The sequence below is a fragment of the Neolamprologus multifasciatus genome, chromosome 12, assembly GCF_963576455.1.
Source record: "Neolamprologus multifasciatus chromosome 12, fNeoMul1.2, whole genome shotgun sequence".
In the NCBI taxonomy this organism is placed as follows: domain Eukaryota; kingdom Metazoa; phylum Chordata; class Actinopteri; order Cichliformes; family Cichlidae; genus Neolamprologus; species Neolamprologus multifasciatus.
Window position 1 is genome coordinate 36,247,322 of NC_140450.1, and position 22,706 is coordinate 36,270,027.

The 22,706-nt window shown below is 41.3% G+C and overlaps 1 protein-coding gene across 1 annotated transcript; it reads right to left on the reverse strand.

The window, feature by feature from the left end:
- Positions 1–7,452: 7,452 nt before the first annotated feature.
- LOC146507468 (alpha-(1,3)-fucosyltransferase 7) lies at positions 7,453–22,257 on the reverse strand. Its single transcript, XM_085180346.1, has 3 exons — positions 21,849–22,257; positions 16,241–16,365; positions 7,453–12,985 (listed from the first exon to the last, which is right to left on the reverse strand). The coding sequence occupies exon 3, from the start codon at positions 12,931–12,933 to the stop codon at positions 11,893–11,895; it is 1,041 nt and encodes a 346-aa protein (XP_085036472.1). The 5' UTR covers positions 12,934–12,985; positions 16,241–16,365; positions 21,849–22,257; the 3' UTR covers positions 7,453–11,892.
- Positions 22,258–22,706: the final 449 nt, after the last annotated feature.

The window sequence follows — 22,706 nt, forward strand, 5'->3', positions numbered from 1 at the left end:
TGTACTTCCTCAGGAGGCTGAGGTCTTTTAACATCTGCAGGAAGCTCCTGAGGATGTTTTACCAGTCGGTGGTTGCTGGAGTACTTTTCTATGCTGTGGTGTGCTGGGGGAGCAGCACAGCAAAGAAGGACTCATCCAGGCTGGAGAAACTGATCAGGAAGGCTGGCTCTGTGGTCGGCATGAAGCTGGACACTCTGGTGACAGTGGCAGAGAAAAGGACACTAAAGAAACTGCTGGACATTATGGACAATGCTGGGCATCCTCTGCACACGGCCATAAACAACCAGAAGAGTCTGTTCAGTGACAGGTTGCTTCTCCCAAAGACAAGAACCAACAGACTTAAAAACTCCTTTGTCCCACACGCCATCAAACTGTTTAACTCCTCTCTGGAGGGGAGAGGGAGGGGAGACAGGAGGACAAAGGAGGGGGGAACAACTAAGCTGTAGTGCCTCTTCACTTCACTGTGCAATCACCTTTTGTGCAATACTTTTTGTTAATAATCAGCAGTGCAATAGACTCCATACTTGAAATGTGCAATTCACTTGTATTTTTATTTTTATTTTTATTCCTATTTATTCTATTTATCCCCTTTGTATATTTTATCTATATATGTCTTTGTATTTATATATGTGTGTATATATATATATATATATATAATATTCTTAACTCTGTAACTTCTGTCGGTGCTGTGCTTTTTGGAAAACAAATTTCCCAGAGGAACCTACCCGAGGGATTAATAAAGTTTTATCTAATCTAATCTAATCTAGACAATTGTGAAGACGCAGGCTCTGGGCGGAGCCAGGAGTTGAACAGATCTAACATGACATTTAAATTGATTTCATTCCCTAACACAGGATAACAAGACTGGAGCAACGACACTGGATAGGAGAAAGTCTGATACTTTCTAAGATATGAGCTCACTAACCTTTTCTTTTAATTTTCTAGCTTCATTGAATGGACACATTTTGGTTGATTTTTATTTTTAGGTTTTAGCTACTGTGAAGCACTTTGTGATTTTTATCTTGAAAGGTGCTATACAAATAAAGTTTTACTTACTTACTTACTTTACACGTTAGAATTAGAAATGGCTGATTTGTTTTTGATGTCTTTTATTAGAATGAGTGGTTTTAATCATTTTTATACATATCTTGCAAATGTGCTTATAATGAGTTGGCACTCGGTTTTTTGAAGGTCATAAGCTTCGTTCGGCGATAGTCCGGACTGATAAAGTGTAGGAAATGCCAGTGCAGCGGGCTAAATGCAAACACGCTTACACACACATACACTAAATTAGGATAAGTCCTTGGGACATTCTGAATGTTCTAAACCAATTCTGAACACCAAAAGATCAGTAGACAGCAACATTAGATTGTTAGAGCTAGGAAGAGAGGTGTTTTGGTTTTCTGTCTCTTACAGAGAAAGGAACAGACACCAGACGAGGTCACAGATATACGAGGATCCTTCACAGCAGAGACAGACACGGTGACTGCTGAAACACCAACTGGGTTCAAGTGTCATGGCATCTTGGGCTCCAGCTAAGTCACCTCAAAAGGATGGATCCCATAAACACAGCAATAACCATGAAGGGGTTGGTGGAAATCCAGGAACACCAGACCAACGACGTTCAAGAGGCTCTTGGGCGAAAGGAGAACACGTTCCTGTTCCTTTTCCTGGGGAACACAGCTGTGACCCCAGAATACACAGATCATTGTTTGAAATCGGGGCAGAATAATCCCCTGATCTGTGCAACGACTGAAGGGTTGTCTAACCCCTGAGGTTGAAGGAAACAAGAGCAGAGGATCACCCGACTGGAAGACACTGGTGCCTACAGCAATAAAATAAAGGTTAAAAGCTCCTCGGACAGAGGTTCTAGTCTGAGTACGTTTGAAGGGTATAAGGTAGCACCGAAATAAAGCTGTGGGAGAACTGGGGAGTGATGGGAGTCTCATCTGTACCTACTGTTGTTGTTGTAATAAAAGTTTTTCTTGCATCTGAACTGCGCAAACACAGAGGTCATCTCACATATGGTTCACCCAACAGGGGGACAAAGGGCCTGAGGAGTAAGGAGAAATGAACCCGGCAACACGGGATTGCAGGGTGTAAGTGAGCTCTTTAAGTCTAAAGAGCTCATCAGGGGGAATTGTGGGATTATGATATTATTTTATGCCATGTTAGACCCTAATTAAAGATTGTGAATTATTATGTAGTTTTAGTTTGCATTATTCTCCTGAATTAGAAGAAGGTGATAACTATTACATTTGGTAAACTGATTTGCATTACATTAGACTGCTGATTTATTGTGAATGAATGATATTGTTTTATGATGCATTATACTGCTGAGTTATAAGAAATACTGTTCACAGAAAGTCATCGTCTCATTTGTCTGATTAGAAGAGAACAGAGCATACTGCCCCATCTCAGCAGGAGCAGATAAACAGGGAGCCAAGGTCGTAGCTTAGGCGCTGTGTGAGAAAGAATGTGAATGTTTAGGCTTTTATGATGAGGTGGGGGCCACTAGAGGCTATAAGAGTTTGATCAAGGCTCCACCATTTTGAGATCTGATGCTGTCTGCTGTATGGTGTCCATCTCCCACGCGTGTGTTCATTAAATCATCGTTTGACTCGACCCGGCCGGACCAGTGTGGTTATTTTTGGTTTTCCTCTTGTATCCATCCTCAATATTTGAATCCGTAACACCACCAATCCCGAAGTGCTGAACAGCTCCATAAGATATGTAAAATCAAAGCGTTTTGACCATCACATCTCCAACATTCGTCCGTCCATTTATACAATTGTTGCGGTGTTCGATGCCACCTATGAATTATCTTAAGTTGAATAAATCTACTACCTGTTTCTTTATACATAGTATTAACATTTTGAAAACATGAATCCCATTCAACTGAAGATATGTCCAATGCCATGTCCTGGGCCCAGTAGCCATTAACTTTCAGGAGAGGGTCAGCTGACCGTTCTTGCAATAAATGATAAATCTTAGCGTTGATGCCTTTACCCAAGGATGATCTTGAGAGCAGGACTTCCACAGGGCCGCCCACAGGACAACTGAAGGGGGTTCCCAGCCACTTCGATAATGAACTATGTATTTGGACATATCTCCAGAATTGATCACGCTGCAACTTATATAACTCCACAATTTTATCAAAGCTTAAAAAACATTTAGTCCCACAGTCAAATAAATCTGATACATAAAGGATGCCTGCCTTACGCCACTGTAACCAGTCAACTGATGTCCCTCCAATTAAAATTATTTTATTCCCCCACAAGGTTGCCAAAGGAGATTTAATAAAGTCCCAGCGACCTGCCCTATGTAATTTACACCACAATGTCTTCGCGTTTGCAATTATAGGATGGGTAAGTTTATCACTGGTATCAAACAGCTCCCTCCAAGGAGAAATACCGCCATTAACTTCCGTCTCTATATGGGACCAGATGGGTTTAACTGGTGAAGTAGGTAACCAAGCTCTAAGTTGTTTCACGTTCATCACCCAATAATACCATTGGAAATTAGGCAATGAAAAACCTCCTTGTTTTGCACTTGCTTGAAGTCTCTTAATACGTAAACGATGTGGTGAGCTACTGCCGGATCAAAAAGTCTAGATCTTTGAAATACTAATCTGGAATGTGTAATGGAATATTGGATAAAATATAAAAGATCATGGGTGCAGTCATCATCTTAATACAACTAATTTTACCCCATATTGTGAGACGCACTCTGGACCATCTACCAAATTCCATTTTTAGTCTTTCAAACATTGGCTCCATATTTGCTCAAACCATCTTAGTGTAATCTGAGGTAATTTGTATCCCCAAATACCTCAAACCATTCACGGACCACCGAAACTCCCACTGTTTAAATAAAGTATGAGGGCAGTGTCCTGACATAGGCATTGCCTCTGATTTATCCCAGTTGACGCGATACCCTGAAAGCAGCGTAAAGCTTTCTATACATTCTAATAGGGCTGGAATTGACTTCCCAGGCTGGGTCATAAGTAACAACATATCATCTGCATATAATAGAAGCTTATGTTGACTATTACCCATCGAAATTTAATACATTATTTCTCAGTTTTTGTGCCAGAGGCTCTACAGCAATTACAAAAAGCCCGGGGCTAAGGGGACAGCCCTGTCTTGTGGATCTCTGTAAAATGAATAGGTCTGATATGAGCCCATTCGTCAATACTCGCGCTGAAGGCGATTCATATAATATCTTTATCCACCTGATAAAATTGTCACCAAAACCAAACTTTTCTAATGTCTTAAACAGATAATCCCACTCAACACAATCAAAAGCTTTAGCAGCATCCAGCAAAAGGGCCACTGTTGGATATACTGAATCATATACATAATTTTGCAAATTAACCAACCGCCTAATATTATCTGAACCATTGTGGTTTGGAACAAAACCAGATTGGTCTGCATGAATTATTTTCGCCATTACTGCTTTTAATCGACCCGCTGAGACCTTTGCCAAGATTATTTGGTCAGAATTCAGCAAAGATATGAGGCGGTAACCACTTGGGTCTAAAGGGTCTTTCCCAGTTTTAGGAATAAATGTTATAATTCAGAGTGCATTGACTGAGGTAATGAGCCTGCTTTAAACGCCTCATTATAAACATCGAGCAACAGGGGACTTAACATATCTTCAAATGCTCTATAGAAGTCCAATGGTAACCTGTCTAATCCTGGAGCTTTATTAAGTGGCATACTGTTAATTGCACGGGTAATCTCCTCTACTGTAATTGGAGCATCTATAACCTGCTGGTCAGTAGTAGAAAGCTGTGGCAGGTTTAAATCAGTAAAGAATGCTTCGAATTTCTGTTCATCTAAACTACCTTGTGTAGAATAAAGATTATTGTAAAAGGCCCTGAATCCATCATTTATATGTCTAATAGAAGTTGAAATAACCCCATCTGATTGCCGTATGCCTGCGATATGGTTCATACTGTCTTTCTGTTTAAGACGGTATGCTAATAAACGACTCGGCTTTCCCAATATGCTTGATTAATGCAAAATAAAGCATATTCTGCCTTTCTGTTGTACAGTACATTCAACTTTAACAATTTTATTCAACGTAACTCTGTCTTTTGTATGGGTATGTACTGCCTCAAGTGCCTTTAATTTGGCTTCTAACGTAATGATATTCTTGTTAGCTGCCTTCTTTTTAAAGAGAGTATAAGAAATTGTCCTCCCCCTTAAGTATGCCTTCATAGCATCCCACCAAGTAGCCAGTGTAGTGTCCTCTCGATTATTTGTCTGTTTGTAAAATTGTATTTCATCTCTTATCAATTTAATAAACCCAGAGTCTTTAATTAAGGACACGTTTAAACGGCATCTGCGGCTTTGAGGAATCTGTAAAATATTTCCAAGACATAAAAAAATTGGCGAGATTACTATATTACCAATGCTTGAATCTATAGAGTTATTCACTAAGGCTTCAGAAATAAGAAAGTAGTCGATTCTAGTATAAACATTATGAGTTGGAGAGTAAAAGGAGTATTCCCTGCCTTCTGGATGCATTGTCCACCAAATATCATTCAGGCCTAAATCTGAGGTCATCTTATGGCAGCTACAGATTTACTCTCTGTGCCTCTCCTAGGAAGTGATCTATCTAGGTCTTGATCCAGTATTTGATTAAAATCTCCTCCTACCACTATTTGTGCACCTTCTAATTCCAAAAGATACTGTGACAGGTTATGAAAAAAGGCGAGTATGTCCACATTAGGTGCATAGATATTACATAAAATTATTGGTGTGTCCAGTAGTTGTCCATAAACCAATATAAATCTACCTTCCTTATCTGTTATTACTTTTGTTTCAGTAAAGCTAACTGCTTTATGAATCAGAACTGACACTGCCCTACTTTTACCAGTTCCAGGAGTGGAAAAGACTTTAGCTGCCCAGGAACATTTAAGTTTTAAGGCTTCTGACTTACACATGTGCGTTTCTTGAATAAAGGCTATATCAACTCTCGATAACTTTAGATATGTTAATATTTTCTTCCTCTTAATCCCGTTATTCAACCCTTTAACATTCCAGCTGGCTATTTTGAAATCTGTCTGTCCATGTTACAATGTGGAATTCCATATAATACTCCAATTCATAAATATATCCATTGTAGAGAGTGGTTTTATGTGAAGATAAACCAATTTATAAATACAAGCATTCAAACTAAATAGAAACAAACTGAAAACAGCTCCAGCAAAACTCCAAACAAAAAACAGGACTCAGTCTTGCTAACACTGGAAAACCCAGGGTTGGTGGTCACCGGTGCCCGGCTAGCAACCCAGAACATAACTACTAGTTTATAGAAATATTAAAATTAGTCGAGTAAAAAAAGAAAGAAAATCCCTGCACCAAACCCATCTAACAACCACAAACAAAATAAACTTTTAAGATATTTTGAGGCATAAATGTAGCTGTGTAAACTTCAAATAACTACTTGGTTTATCAAGACATCACATATTTGCAAATATGCTCCAACGTTTTCGGAGACGTCTGTCACCCACCAGCTCGAAGCTAATGGGAGGTTGAAGCCCACTACAGCCAGGGGGAACACCGCACTCTTGGCACATCGTTCCTCGACCTCCCGGTCGGCTTCGGGCTGGAGGCCTCCAAAGAATGCCGCCAAAGCATTTGCGAGATCTTGCAAAACTTAAGCTTTATTTTTTTCTCCCATGTCCCTTGTGGGGCTCCGTAGATACCATACCTGTTCCAAGCAGTGACATAAAAAGATGCAATTATTGGCTCACTTAAGGCAAAATGTAGTGATGCCACTGCTTCCAATCTTCATGCCAAGAAAACCCAACTTATTTAAAGCCTATCAAATAACAATAACAACACACACTGGAGTAATCAGGGAAAGGGAGACAGGATGGAAACACAGCTGGGAGAAATCAGACTTAACAGCACAAGGGAAGCAAAACCAGAAGCACTGACATAGGACATAGACTTTCAAAGTAAAACAGGAAATATAACACAGAGGCACTGACATCACAAGGGGATACAGCTGACAGGATAGACCGCAACCATGGACCACAGAGACAGAACCAGAAGACTTAGAACTGTAACATTGTAACAAAAGACTAGAAATGATAAATGATGACAAAGTCCAATAATAATGTAAAAGTCAAAACACTGGGGCACTGACATATATATTATACTATAAGACTCTTTTTTTTTTAAAGATTTATTTATTGGTTTTCCAACAACATTTTAACCACCAGGAAGAGAGAGGTCAAATAAAATAGAGTGTATAATAGTAATGTATGTACATCGTATATGAACAGTGTTAGGGAAACACATAGATATAGTTATACATACTCTCCCATGTAGATCATTCAGATATTATTACAGGAAAATATATATATAGATAAATAAAACAAAACAAAACAAAACAAGCCAATACTACAAGACTCTTACCAGCTGCTCTTGGCAATTTTATTTGAACTGTATTGTTTATTTGTATATACCTCACCCATGATGTTGATGGGCCATTTGTATTAGTTGTAGTCATTTTAAAAGATCATCACATTAAAAACAGAAACTCAGACACTCATAGAAGATGAAACCACAGAGGGTGAAACATGGCCACAGTGATGTCCTGGTATAATGAAGTCTCGACTCTGAGGTTTTTGTCCCAACCTCCACACAGAGAGTTTGAATTAGTGAGGGGTGGATCTGAGTGTGAAACCACAAGCTTTTATCTCAGTCATCGACGCACCCATCACATCTATCGCTGAAATAACACACACCACATTTTCATTGTTTGTTATTCTCTTTATTCATCCAATAACTAACAATCGTTGGCTGACTTGACTTGTGACAAACCGGCATTTCACAAAGAAAGGGCCGAAAGTTTTTACTGATGTAGACATTTGGACACTGAATCAACTCCACCCTCATCAGGAGGAAGTGGCACTTTATGCTTCAGAGAAATGCTTCACATTCTGCTTTGCATCTTGTGAAAAATGGTCCATACTGCAGCGAGACAATGGAGCTCATTCACAGAGCAAATGCACCAAATCGTGTGTAAACCCTGCATATCATAGCACGTTTTAGAAACATTCAATACAACTTTAAACTGAAGCTCCAACCAGCACCAAATTAGTCCGTGTCATCCTTTGTCTCTCAGCAAATCGTGTCTGTGTCGGTGGAACGGTGGTGAAAAAACAGATGCAGCTAAATGTTGAAGTACAGAGAGCGAGTCAGCTAAAACACAAAAAATAGACACAGCCTATTTGTATCTGTGTGTTAATGGGGTAATTGAAAATGTGTATATGTGCGTATGTGTATATACGTATGTATGGATAGATAGAAACATATATGTATATATATATATAAAAAATTAATGAATAATAAAAAAAAATACACACGACATATAATGTAATTGCAAGGAGGTATTTCTGTAGTCTATAGATTACTAGATAGTGGAAAAGGGGCGGGATTAAATAAGCTTATGCTTCTTCCTGCTCCTTTTTGAACATGAAAGTTATTTGTAGTTGTGGTTGCTCGTTTCCCTTTTGTTTTGCTTTGTTCATTTGTCTCTTTTAATTCTATGTTGTTGTACTTTTTCAACATGTTCAAAATAAAGATTCATTCAAATCAAATCAAATCTATGTTCTGTTTCATTCTGATATTTCCACATATACTTTTTAAAAGTTGCTTTTAACCCACTCTGGCTTCACACACCTTTAAAACTCTGTGTTAAGACAGACTCGTCTATCATCACACACATCATTTTCAGTATTGCAAACTGGAAATTATCACGTTAATAACAACACATGTTAAAAATGTCCGGTTGTTCTGCCTGTGCATCTTTTGTACAGGTATAAACAGCGACACTCTCCAGCTCCATTTGCCATTAAAATTGTCATCAAATGCCAAAAAGACGAAAAATGCATATTTAACTGATAGAACTCTCATTTTATTATTGCATAGCAGACATCCAATAATACCGTTAAAGTGAATTCTTTTAAACCACACAATCAATCAATCAATTTATTTATAAGCACATTTGAAAACAACACAAGTTGACCAAAGTGCTGTACATAGTAAAAAGTGAAAAGTAGATCAAACACACACAAAGAACAAAACAACACTCAGTAAAAATGTGTTTTTGTGTTGGAGAGATCCTAATATGAAGATGATCCAAAGTTTGGGTGCAGCGATCGCAAAGGCCCAATCTCCTCTGTGTTTTAGCAACTTATCAGCTACCTGAGTTCTGTTTGGAGTATTTAGTTACCAGATCAGAGAGGTATGATGCAGCTAACCCATTTAGAGATTTAAAAACAAGCAATAAAATCTTAAAATCAATTCTACAACGAAGCCAGTGTCAACGAGGCAAGACTGGGGTATGTGGTTGTGTTTACGAGCGCCTGTCAAGAGTCGGGCTGCAGCGTTCTGAAGAAGCTGAAGACGAGAGCAGAGCCTGGCTGATACCAAAATATTACAGTCATCAAGCCTGGATGAAGTAAATGCATGGATCACTTTCTCAAAGTCAGCAAATGATAAAATGTTCAGAATTTATTTGTTTCTTAAATGAAAAACTCAAAGATTCTTTGCAAAGACACTTCTGGACTTTCCAGAGGACCAACCTTAAGAGAAAAGTGAGGGTCAGAAGGTCCAAATAGTTCAATCTCAGTTTTTTGATCATTTACATTCAAAAGATTTAATGCAAACCATGATTTAATGTCACCAAGGCCGTCTAGCAAAACCTTTAGAGCCTTCATCATGAGGATGAAGAGCCACCAAACCTGAGAGAAAAACGTCTATCAGTTAGATAAGATCTGAACCATGCAGTTCCTTACCCACACAGCTCTCCAGTCATGATAAGAGAATCCCGTGATCCACTGTATCAAATGCCGCACTTAGATCTAAAAGCACTAAAATGGCAGAGTTACCAGAGTCAGCAATTAATAAAAGATCATTAAAAACGTTTAAAAGCACAAGCTCAGTGCTATGTAGCGCTTTAAAACCAGGCTGAAATGTTTCTGAGATGTCATTAATTTCCAGAAATTCCTGGAGCTTTTTCCAGGACTTTGGACAGGAAGGGGAGTTTAGAGACAGAACTGAGGGTTGACAACAGAATTAATGGTGTTGAATAAAACACAGGGCGTGTAGCTGTAGTTAGAGATGATATCTGATAAATACTTAGTTTTGCTTTTCGAACAGCATCCTGATAAAGAAACAGGGCTCCTCCTAACATATGAAAGGAAATCTGGAGTTGATCTTTTTTCCATTTTCTTTCCGCTTTCCTGCACGTCCTTCTGAGGCCCGAGTGACATCGTGGTACCAGCGATCAGTTTTAGGTCTAGTGCACTAAGGAGCATCAAGAACATTTGAACAAAGTGAGCAAATGTTAATGCGCCTCCCAAGGAAGGGGCACCAATATTCTGATAAACAGCAGAGAAATGTCCAGCAGTGGCAGGAGAATATCTGCTACACGGCGACAGCCCTAAATAAAACACAGTGGCCCAGCATGGAGCCCTGAATTATTATTCCAGTCTGGTACCATGTAATGAAATGTATCTGTAGTGTATATCTGCCATCGCTCATGTCCTTTGAGACGATACTACACACCAGCAATCAGTACTAACAAAAACTGTGCTTCTTGTTCAGTGGCACATGTTTACCTGTAGTTCGAATGTGTAACGTGATTATTAGCAACCTACCCACCTGCTTCAGATCTGCTTTTGCAACTTGCAGTTTCTCACCATTTACCAAAATTAACCCTTTAAAGCCGGTCAGAGCGGCACGCTCTGTTTTGCGTAACTATTTTTAAATCCCGGTAGCTCTGCAACCACGTGAGCTAGCGCAATAATTTTTTTTGCATATGAAACCGGAGGAGTTGTACTTACATCTTATGCCATCAGCTTGTCCTCGGTCACAGTTTCCTTCCACATATAGTTTTGTAAAAACTGCATAAAAAGCACTTGCAGCAACAAAAACATAATATTCCAGAAACACGCTTTGCCGATCCGATCAGCTGTTTGTAACACTTCCTACGCTGGATAAGACGTCAGCGCGAACTTTTGCATGTCCGCCATGACCTGCCCGAAACCAGAAGTGACGTCATTTTGCGGAAATGTAGTTTTTTACCATCAGGGCCTCATGAGCCTATACTGGTGTTTTTAAAAGTTATGTTTGACTTTCTGACTTTCTGTGTGGTTTCTGGGATGCTTAGGACTCATATTGCACTGCTGGAAATAGTTTATTTTGATGCATATGCTGCTTTTTTGCAAATTTGCATTATAATATTTATTTTCGTTTTTCCTGCAGTGTATAAAAATTGGTGTATTTCAAAAATAAAACTATGAAGACACTCAAAATAAATTTCCTGTGGTGGGAAACTATTTTGTGCAACTTTTTTGTATTTACAGTTTTGAGGGATAAGCCTCTTAAATTTCTCTAACTAGAAATATATGTTAAAAAACAAAAACGATTTTCAATTTTTTTGTAGTTTATTGCACTTTTTTGCAATTTATGTAATTACTATGCACTTAATGCAGACATATTATTAAAATGTAGGCTGTAATGGTTGTATTGATGTATATCAACTTAAAATGCTCCCAAAAATGGCTCCACGGCATGTAAACATATAATATAAGCTCTGGCGGACTTGGTTCTATGGTCGGTCTTAAAGGGTTAACTGACTGTGCAATAAGTTCTCTTCCACTGTACTTCAAGTGTTCTGCATTTTACATTTGCATGTGGAATGACAGCATGTTTGCACTAAGTACCGCAGCAATTTCCTAATGTTGTAAACCTGCTCAACATTTGGCAATAAAACCCTTTCTGATTCTGATTCTGATTCTGATTCTGATTCTGAAACTCAGCAGAATCCACAGTCTGAAACCTTTGGTGAAGAAATCCGACACTAGCTGTTCACCCAGCTGTCCAGGTCGTGGTAGACCTTCCTGGCTGGTAAACTGGGATACCTGACACAGATCTGACACAGCCTTTCCCTCCAGTCACTGTAGGTTTTAATTTGGTAGGTGTTGTGCCACTCCAAGTATTTCTCATAGGCCTGCCTGTCTGCAGACAAAACCTTCAGATATGTTGCCAGATCAGCTGGGCTATTGAAATCAGCTACATGGATAAAGGAATGTGGGGGGGTCACGGCTTCGTAGGTGGCCTTGTTGGGGCCGAGAACCACTGGTACAGCCCCTGCTTGAAAAGCGTTCCTCCAGAGTTTCTCACTGATGTAGTCTTTTTTCTCAGAGTTCTCAAAAGAAAGGTAGAACAGACAGTTTGAAATGGTGGGCAAGAGCTTCTTGTCTGGCAACGGTTTCCTGTTCCACCTGCCGTACACCTCTATGGGGATATGCTTCTTTAGTCTTTGATAAAAAGCAGCCCGAGTCTGTTGAGGCTTGTATTTGCTGACCACCCAGCTGGCGAAGCAGGAGCGATTTGGAGCAGCTGGAAAACTTAGATTATCACCTCCCAGCATCGTTTGCCCATAAGGAATGGATATGTCTGCATCACGCGTGTAGCTCATCGTCCAGTTAAAGAGGCCGTTGAAACGTGTGAGGTTCACATTGTTGACAGGAGGCTCCAAGGACAGCCACACCCAGTGCTGAGACGTAGGTCGATCCAGGTGTAGGGGCACAGATGAAAGACCTCTGCTCAGCTCATAGTGGTGGAACACCACCACGTCGGCAGCAGAGAAGTCAGCTCTGTCATCAGTGAGGAAACAGCGGCTGATGTTATACATCTTCAGGCATTTGTTCCCGTCCAGACTGTAGGAGCGGCCAAACGGCCAGTGCCACACCAGAATCCTGATGTCTCCATGAGCACCGTTGGGGTAACTCTGCAGCTCGCGGTGGGTCAAGAAGCTGTTGTAGAACAGCAGTGAGAGAATAATGACGACATGCAGGAAGGTGAGAATAAAGCAGGCCCTGGGCCCAGATGTTGTCATGGCTGCTGGGTGTATTCCAGGTCAAAAGGCCACCGATCAATGGTATGGAACACTAAAAAGGAAGGAAGGGTAGATCAGAAATATTACTTTCACACTCTCATCAGTGCAGGAACTGCACATGGGCAAGATGTAATCAACCAAGACAGAAACTGGCAGGCATGTAGCAACAGTTTCCTTTTATTTTATTTTAGCTCTAATATGGAAAATTGCTGTCCGTACATGACACCTGTTCAATTCAATTCAGTTTTATTTATATAGCGCCAAATCACAACAAAAGTCGCCTCAAGGCGCTTCATAGATACAGAGAAAAACCCAACAATCATATGACCCCCTATGAGCAGCACTTTGGCGACAGTGGGAAGGAAAAACTCCCTTTTAACAGGAAGAAACCTCCAGCAGAACCAGGCTCAGGGAGGGGCGGGGCCATCTGCTGTGATTGGTTGGGGTGAGAGAAGGAAGACAGAATAAAGACATGCTGTGGAAGAGAGACAGAGGTTAATAACAGATATGATTCAATGCAGAGAGGTCTGTTAACACATAGTGAGTGAGAAAGGTGACTGGAAAGGAAAAACTCAATGCATCATGGGAATCCCCCGGCAGCCTACATCTATTGCAGCATAACTAAGGGAGGATTCAGGGTCACCTGGTCCAGCCCTAACTATATGCTTTAGCAAAAAGGAAGGTTTTAAGCCTAATCTTGAAAGTAGAGATAGTGTCTGTCTCCTGAATCCAAACTGGAAGCTGGTTCCACAGAAGAGGGGCCTGAAAACTGAAGGCTCTGCCTCCCATTCTACTTTTAAATACTCTAGGAACAACAAGTAGGCCTGCAGAGCGAGAGCGAAGTGCTCTAATAGGGTGATATGGTACTACAAGGTCATTAAGATAAGATGGGGCCTGATTATTTAAGACCTTGTATGTGAGGAGCAGGATTTTGAATTCTGGATTTAACAGGAAGCCAAAACAGGAGAAATCTGCTCTCTCTTTCTAGTCCCTGTCAGGACTCTTGCTGCAGCATTTTGGATTAACTGAAGGCTTTTCAGGGAGTTTTTAGGACTTCCTGATAATAATGAATTGCAGTAGTCTAGCCTGGAAGTAATAAATGCATGAACTGGTTTTTCAGCGTCACTCTGAGACAGGATATTTCTAACTTTTTTCTAATGCCATCCAGAGTAAGAATCTGGTTAGATACCATATTTCTAAGATTTTCAGGGCCGAGTACAATAACCTCAGTTTGATCTGAATGAAGAAGAAGAATTGGTCCTAGCACTGAACCCTGTGGAACTCCATAATTAACCTCAGTGTGTGAAGAGGACTCTCCATTTACTTGCACAAACTGGAGTCTATTAGATAGATATGATACAAACCACTGCAGTGCAGTACCTGTAATACCTACAGCATGTTCTAATCGCTCTAATAGGATATTATGGTCGACAGTATTGAACGCTGCACCTGTGTGTGCACAACCCCTGTCATCATTCTGCTCCTGCAGTTTGTTCATTACACTGCTACAGAAATGATTTAGGTTTCATTTTTAAATGCCAGCATTTCTTTTAATAATAATCAAATATTCATCGAATAATTAAAACGTCAAGGTAATTATTTCTGACTATATTTCATTCCTTTTCTGATCACTTTCATATACTTGTTAAACAGCAGTCTACTGAAATGAAAGTGGCACAGTGACAGCTGGAACGCCACAAACATGCGTCGAAGAACAGATCAGTTTCAAGAGAGAGAAAAGGGAAACCTTTTTCCCCATTTTTCATGCATCTGAAGACACAAACAGCCGTATTTCATGATTATAATAAGCAAAGACAGCCTAGCAGCTGAAAACAAATCAAAACAAGTTGGTGCTGCTTACCTGGGTGCCATACCAAGCAGTCTGCTGCTGGTGAAGCTTTTTCCTGCTCAATCTAAAGAACATAAAGGAAACCCTGCCTATGCCAAATCCTGTGACTCATTTCTTGCCTCAGTGTGGGCGAGGGGTGTGGCTGTTAATCTACGTGATTAATTGATCAGCCATCAGCAGAAACAAACATTTATCATGAAGTAATTTCAGATGAACTCATGAGGGCAGAGCTGATGATTTATCATATTAACATTCACCTGACTCTCAGTGTGGTGTGTTTACGCTCGACTCAGCTGGTTTTACAGTTACCACAGACATCTGCCACCAATACCACCCAGTTTTACACTCATTTAGTTATTTCTTAAATCACTCATGCATTCTGTTTTGCAGAACTAGCACAGCCACCAGTGGAGTCAAAAACATTGCCATTGCTGATTTTCGATTCGTAAACCACAAGCTGGTCTTCCTGTTCCTGTTCCCGTATCTCTGCAGAGAAAAGGGGCATTAGGTTACACCGCTCAATGAATGTGCCAACCACAATGTAACCGTTTCAGCCTTTTAGTGTGGCCTCCCTCCACTGCCTCTGCAGCCTCAGCGTTGATTTTACAGAGCAAAGCCGGTGACTTCTTCTTACTTTCCCAGCTTTAACAAACATTTAACGTTGTTTATGAAGTTGTAGTTATCAGAACATGGTGCAAAAACTTCCCACAGAAGCCCAGTATTCATGTTCAGTGATGCTTTTGATCAGCTTAATTCTCAAACCCTGGCCTTGAGATTCACCTTAATGCTCATATCTGCTCATGCTAAGTGATACAGTGTTGGGAGGTGTACATACCAAGCTCTAAATGTATTGTGTACTTTGAGTGCTGATGCGAGGCGCCGTATAGGAGGCAAACAACAGGGTCCCACTGATATCATAAAGGTATCTGGAGGCTGTATGAAACAATAACTGTTTGGATTAATTTTAGAGCTGTGCTAATAGTATAGAAGTTGTAATTCTACATTCAATTCTTCATTCAAATACACTAAGGCACCAGTTGAAAAATAAACCAGTTGAAAATAAAAAAGTCAACCAGACACCATTTTTGCCCTTTTTCAAATCACCTTAGGAGAGGGTGAGGCACGTTTCTCATGCACATGGTAAAGAAAGACCAGAGAGTCATTAGTGAATTAGTGTGGCGGAGTGAATTAAGGGTATTGGGTGGTTTTTGAAGTTTCTTTTTAAGTTTTCTTGCCATAAATTAAACAACAATGCAGACTGTATTCGTTCTTTAGAGGAAAAATAACGGTTGCACAGGCATTCAAACGAGTCTCGCCTAATATATATATATATATATATATATATATATATATATATATATATATATATAATGTCTAAAATATATATGTCAAGGCCACTGAGGAAAGCAAAACTCAAAGACAGGGCTCCTAACTAAAAATTCAACAGGAAAAACGTACGGTGCAAAGAGGAATAGTGATCCAGAGGTCCAGATAGGAAGGGAATCCACACATCTGGAATCCAAACGACACTCTCAAACTCAGGGCAACATCTCTGCACACCCAAGGAAGGAATCCAGAGGAATCTGTGCAGAGAAAAACACACAGTAAGTACTGTGAGTGCTCAGGTAGTATAGAAAAGCACTGTCTCTCTACAAGCAATTAAAGCACAAGAACCACAAACAGAGTATGTTGATATATTTTCTCTTTAACACATCTTAGTGTTAATTGGCTGAATGAGACGTGTTAAAAGTTTCACAGTCCTTTATTTACACATTGCCCACTAGCTCCGTTCCTCTGTAGGTTCCACCGTGTGACTCAAATAGAGGAGCCATGACCTGCAGATGATCCCCTCACACTTGCCCCTGAACCCACTACACCTTGCAGTTGAGCCATAAACCACACCCACCACACCTCTTATTTTGGCATTCATTTGAGAAAGAGACCAAAAGCAAATAGTAACTCACACACACACACACACACACACACACACACACACACACACACACACACACACACACACACACACACACTCTTATATATCAATATATAACCCCAACCCAAGAAAAAAGAAAAAGAACAATAAGCACATAAATAATCTAAACTTTTTAAAGAAAGGGTCAATGAACACAGGATTAACAAAAACATGCGAGGGCAAGGAATAAGCTGTACTTTATGAGATTATGTGGAGTTATAATAAACAAAAATACATCACTTGGCCTAGAACTTGGAGCCACTGTGTTAAAGGGAGCACTGCTGGACTTCCAGAAGAAGATCAGGTATCATCTTGCCAAACTTTATGAAAATGCTAAGACGTCTGTGAAGGTTCTCAGTCATCCAGGTCATCGTAGTCAAAGGAGCTTGCAAAGAAGTCCAGACGCTTTTCTTTGCAAGCTCCTTTGAAAATGCTAAGACCTGCAGCTAATTAATAGAGAATCAGTCGTGTTCTACTGTGAGACCAAAGACAGCAAAGTGGGATGACTGTGTCAGGTGTTGAGAAAATATTTTGGAAATTGTGTCATGATAATGTTCCCAAAACTTGTAAGCAAGGAAATAGTGGTAAAGTATATGAGTGGTTGGAATGTAAAATCTGACATTTATTGCAGTGGTCAATGACACTGGTAAACTCTTTTTGATAGGTGAATGCTACTGAAAACCTTGACTTGTGCAAGAGTGAACTGAGTGCATATGAAGGCATTGAAAGACAAGAGCTGCCTTGTACCAGTCATGGCTGAGTCTAGCGCCCCCCCCGTGCAGATTTAACCTTAGATGTTGAGGAATAAATAACAGGAAGGAGTCTGCCATGCACATTAGAAGCAGATGACTTTTGATGCACATCAGAGCAAAGGAGTTTTCTCCACATCTGCTTAGGGGCTATAGCAGGGAACATGTGAAACAGGGATATTGCACAGTCTGTAATGTCTGTGAAGGTTCTCAGTCATCCAGGTCATCGTAGTCAAAGGAGCTTGCAAAGAAAAGCGTCTGGACTTCTTTAAATTACTTGAAGACGTTTCACCTTCATCCGAGAAGCTTCTTCAGTTCTAAGGTCAAATGGTGGAGAGTCCCAGATATAACCCTAGTGGGAGTTTCCCCCCACAGAGGGACAAAAGGACCCCCTGATGATCCTCTAATCGCCTGAGCCAAGGTGTGGAACTGGGTGTGGGTCCCAATCAGCCAGAGTTTCGGGTGATTTCATTGTGAAACCTGGCCCCACCTTATCATGTGATTTCCTGAGGTCAGATGGCCCAGGGTGTGAGTGGGCCTTAAGGCGTCTGGGAAGGGATCTCAAAACTGGATTATAGATGGCAGAGAGTTGGTGTCGTAAACCACCGCCTCTGTTCAAAGATGGTCGCTCACAGTGGACATAGATGCTTCATTCACTCCTCTTTCAAACCATCTGTCCTCTCTGTCCAAAATGTGAACATTGGCATCCTCGAAAGAGTGTCCTTTATCCTTAAGATGCAGATGGACAGCTGAGTCTTGTCCTGTGGAGGTCGCTCTTCTGTGTTGTGCCATGCGCTTGTGAAGTGGCTGTTTGGTCTCTCCGATGTAGAGGTCTGGGCATTCCTCGCTGCTGTACAGCAAACACCACATTGTTAAGTCTGTGTTTTGGCGTTTTGTCTTTCGGGTGAACCAGTTTTTGTCTGAGTGTGTTGCTGGGTCTGAAGTACACCGGGATGTCATGCTTGGAGAAAACCCTCCTGAGTTTCTCTGATACACCAGCTACATAGGGGATGACAATGTTGTTGCGTCTGTCCTTCTTATCCTCCCTCGCTGGTGTCTGATCTTCTTTTCTGTGCCTCTTTGCTGACTTTAAAAACGCCCATTTAGGATAGCCGCACGTTTTGAGTGCTTCCTTTACATGTGTGTGTTCCTTCTTTTTCCCTTCAGGCTTAGAGGGAACATGTTCTGCCCGGTGGTGTAGGGTCCTGATTACTCCAAGTTTGTGTTCCAGAGGGTGATGGGAGTCAAACAGGAGGTACTGGTCCGTGTGTGTGGGCTTCCGGTAAACTTCGATGTTGAGGTTGCCGTTCTCTTCAATGTGCACAGCGCAGTCCAGGAAAGGCAAACAGTCGTCCTTTGTGTCTTCCCTGGTGAACTTGATGTTTTTATCCACAGCGTTGATGTGCGCAGTGAAGGATTCCACTTCTTGTGTCTTGATTTTGACCCAGGTGTCGTCTACATATCTGTACCAGTGGCTGGGTACTCTTCCTTTGAAAGAGCCAAGAGCCTTCCTTTCCACTTCCTCCATGTAAAGGTTGGCTACAATAGGTGACACGGGGGAGCCCATGACACAGCCATGTTTTTGTCTGTAATAGCCTTCGTTGTATTTGAAATATGTAGTGGTGAGGCAGAGGTCAAACAGTGTGCAGGTCTGATCGGGTGTGAAGTTGGTCCTGTCCTCCAAGGAGCTGTCTTCTTGTAGTCGTTTTCTGACAGTCTCCACTGCCTCCGTGGTGGGTATGCACGTGAAGAGAGAGACTACATCAAAGGACACCATGGTTTCATCTGGATCCAGGGTAAGTTTCTGGACCTTGTTGGTGAAGTCGGTGGAGTTCTTGATGTGGTGTGGGGTGTTCCCCACGAGAGGAGCAAGGATGGTAGCAAGGTGTTTTGCAATGTTATAAGTGGCTGAGTTTATGCTACTGACTATGGGTCTGAGTGGGACAGCTTCCTTGTGGATTTTAGGAAGTCCGTAAATGCAGGGTATGGCATCCCCTGGGTAAAGGCGGTGGTAAGTAAGGCGGTCAATGATTTTGTCCTTTTCCAAGTCTTGAAGGCAAACTATAACTTTCTTTTTGTAGCTGCTTGTGGGGTCTCGCTTTAAGGCTTCGTAGGTATTGTTGTCACTGAGGAGAGTAGTGATCTTTGTATGGTAATCTGTAGTGTTTAGGACCACGGTGCATCTTCCCTTATCAGCTGGTAAAACAGTGATGTTGTGGTCTTTGCTCAGGGAAGCGACGGCCTTCTTTTCCTGTATTGTGAGGTTGGACGGAGGGACTTTGGCACTGGAGAGGGTGGCTGAGACTTTCATCCTGATTTGCTCTGCTTCTGTCTGTGATAATTTATTAATCCGAATGGCAGATTCTGTGGCTGTGATGAGGTCCACTATGGGCAACTGTTGTGGAGAAATGGCAAAATTGAGACCTTTGGCTAATACTCTCTTTTCAGGTTCAGTGAGATTCCTGTCTGAAAAGTTCTTAACCCATTTCTCCTGACTGTCTTCAGGTGTGTTTTCTTCTATGGGTTGTGTAGGTTCAGATTCAGAATGAGGAGTGTGTGTTTTTGAATGCAAGGTGTGAAATTTCCTGCGTTCCTGCGTTACTTTCAGATTACAGTCTGTAATCTGAAAGTAACAAAAGAGGTAGGTGGGCAGTGGGGAGAACTTGAAGGATAAAACAGTGAAGTTGCAAAACACACCATCTTTATAAAGATCCTTAAAAGATTTCACACCAAACAGTAAAGGATGAGCCTAATTCCTAATGTTCATCTTCACAACATTGATTCTGCTTATTAGTGAGAGCGGGAGACTTGCCCATCTTTGGAAGTCCTGCTTCATTTTGGAAATAGCAGCCAAATAATTTGGAGAAAAGTGAGGGTAGCGTCATGGTAACGAATCACCTAAGATCTGACTGTTGTAACCTCAAGGCCTTCAACTGAATTTTTGGAGAGTTGATAGGATTGCTGGGGTTTAGTTGTTTGGATCAGGGACATATAGGAGTAGATCATCTACATAAAGAGATTTAAATGTGGTGCCAGAAGGGAAATCCCAGCAAAAGAGAGGGATTTTTGCCAGTGGTACCACAGCAAAGCAAAAACTAATGGGGATAACCTTGTTTAGTGCCCCAGGAGTTTAAAAGATTAGTGTGTAGTTTGTAGACATGCAGGCCAGTGGGGATGTGTATAGAAGACATACCTCATTGCCAGACCTGCTTGCTATGTGGGAGTTGTGCATTGGTCGAGTAAATTAGATGAAGGACAGCTAACAATCCGCTGATCTAATGTGGCAATGTGAGTAAATAATCTTTTAAATGAAGCTTTTAGTCAGATGGGCAAAGAAGGAAATGATCACCCCACAGAGATGGGCCTTTAATCATTCCCAGCATGGAGTATGAAAATGGCTGTTTCTCTGTTTGATTCATGAGACAAAGGCATTTTGAAAATACAAGTTTGGTGAAGTTGTCATTGAGCAACAGCAGTGGATTGCAGCTCCATGGGGAGGGAACGAGGTTGTGGATGAGACTTGTGTGATATTCAGGAGGGTGGTTCTATTGAGACCCCAGACCCCAGTCGGACGGCCAACTCCTCCTCCTTGCCCCCCCACTCCAGCAGGTCGCAGAGAACGGGTGTGTGAAGACTCCAAACCTCCCTCCGCCTGCTCATATGTAGTGTTGATGCATGTGTGTTCTAAGGTGCATTTAAAACCCAGGAGGGCATGGAGCTACCTGCCAGAGAGCAGCAGGTAAGCGCATAGCCCCTCCTGATAGCCCTCAATGTCTACGTGTATTTAAAATTGAGAGGTGGGCAACAACGCCAGGGGTGAGGTGTACACCCTGATGGTCTTTTGGATTACGTGTAGCGTGCCCACCCCCAAGATCCTATATGTATGTGTTAAGAGAGTGTGAGTAATGTGAATGTCTAAGTTGTGAGATAAAATTGAGGCAGAGGCAGCCATATTTTGTATTTTAAACATGTAACGTCGATACATGTATTCTGTTACTCCCCAACACTGCTCTCACCAAGGGCAGCTCCAGACAGAGTCCAGCCCCTTTCCAGGAGACTGGTTCCAGAGTCCAAGCCATGCGTTGAGGCAAGCCCGAGTATACCCAGCTGGTACCTGTCGACCTCATGCACAAGCTCAGGCTCCTTCCCCATGTGAGATTATTATACTATCCTATCCTTATACTTCTAATCAAATAACTGTTGAATCATTATACGGCTTTAGTCCACATTATGCCTCGGATTAAAGATTGTGAAATCACTACACTGTTTTATGATGCATTATACTGCTGAGTTATAAGAAATGCTGTGACCTTCCTTTTCGGATTACAAAGAGAACAGAACATACCGTAGAGGTTTTCTGCACCATCTCATCAGGCGAAGATAAAACAGGAAGCCAAGGCCGTCACTTAGGCGCCGCAAGAGAGAAAGAATGTGAATGATTAGTGTGGAGGGCTGAAGCTATAAGAATGTGTCAGACACTTTGAGATCTGGTGGATGTAACATGTTGACCTATGTTTGTATCAGCCACTAGATGGCACTGTGTTGCTGCAATGTGTGTAATTCACTGGCGAGCAAGAAGCTCCAAAGAAAAAATGGAGAATAGGAAATAAAGTGGAATCGGAGCAGAGATCGGTGTGTGCGTGCATTTAATAAGAAGCTCGGTATACAGACAAAGATAATACATGGTGTCAGAGTAGCGGTTTTCTACGCAATCCCTCGCCGTCGGACAGCGCAGACATGGAGGCTTACGGCGTTCCCACCAGTGTTGCCAACTTAGCGACTTTGTCGCTATATTTAGCGAGTTTTCAGACCCCCTAGCGACTTTTTTTTAGAAAAAAAGTTGCTAAAAAAAGACGTGAAAGTGCGTATCGCTTTTACTCTCAACAAGCAGCGGGTGCTGTAACGCAGTCAGTTCTTCTTTTACTCTTTTACTCTTATGCTGTTTTGTGGATCACAAGGTTTAAAACTACTTATACACACACACACACAAAGTAACTCCACCAGAGTGCCTATTTCGGGTCACTTTTGCCGGTCCAAGCCCGGGTAAAGGAGCAGGGTTGGAATTGTGACATTACAAAAAACAATAATTGCTAAAATAAATTTAATTTGTAGTTATAAATAAATTCTAACTGCATTTAGGATGTTTTTTACTCACTTTATGTCTCTACCACGATTTTATTTCTCTCTCCAGCAGCGTAGGTTA

Coding starts and splice junctions, on each gene's coding strand:
- LOC146507468 (XM_085180346.1), bottom strand. CDS start 12,933: ATGACAACATCTGGGCCCAGGGCCTGCTTTATTCTCACCTTCCTGCAT.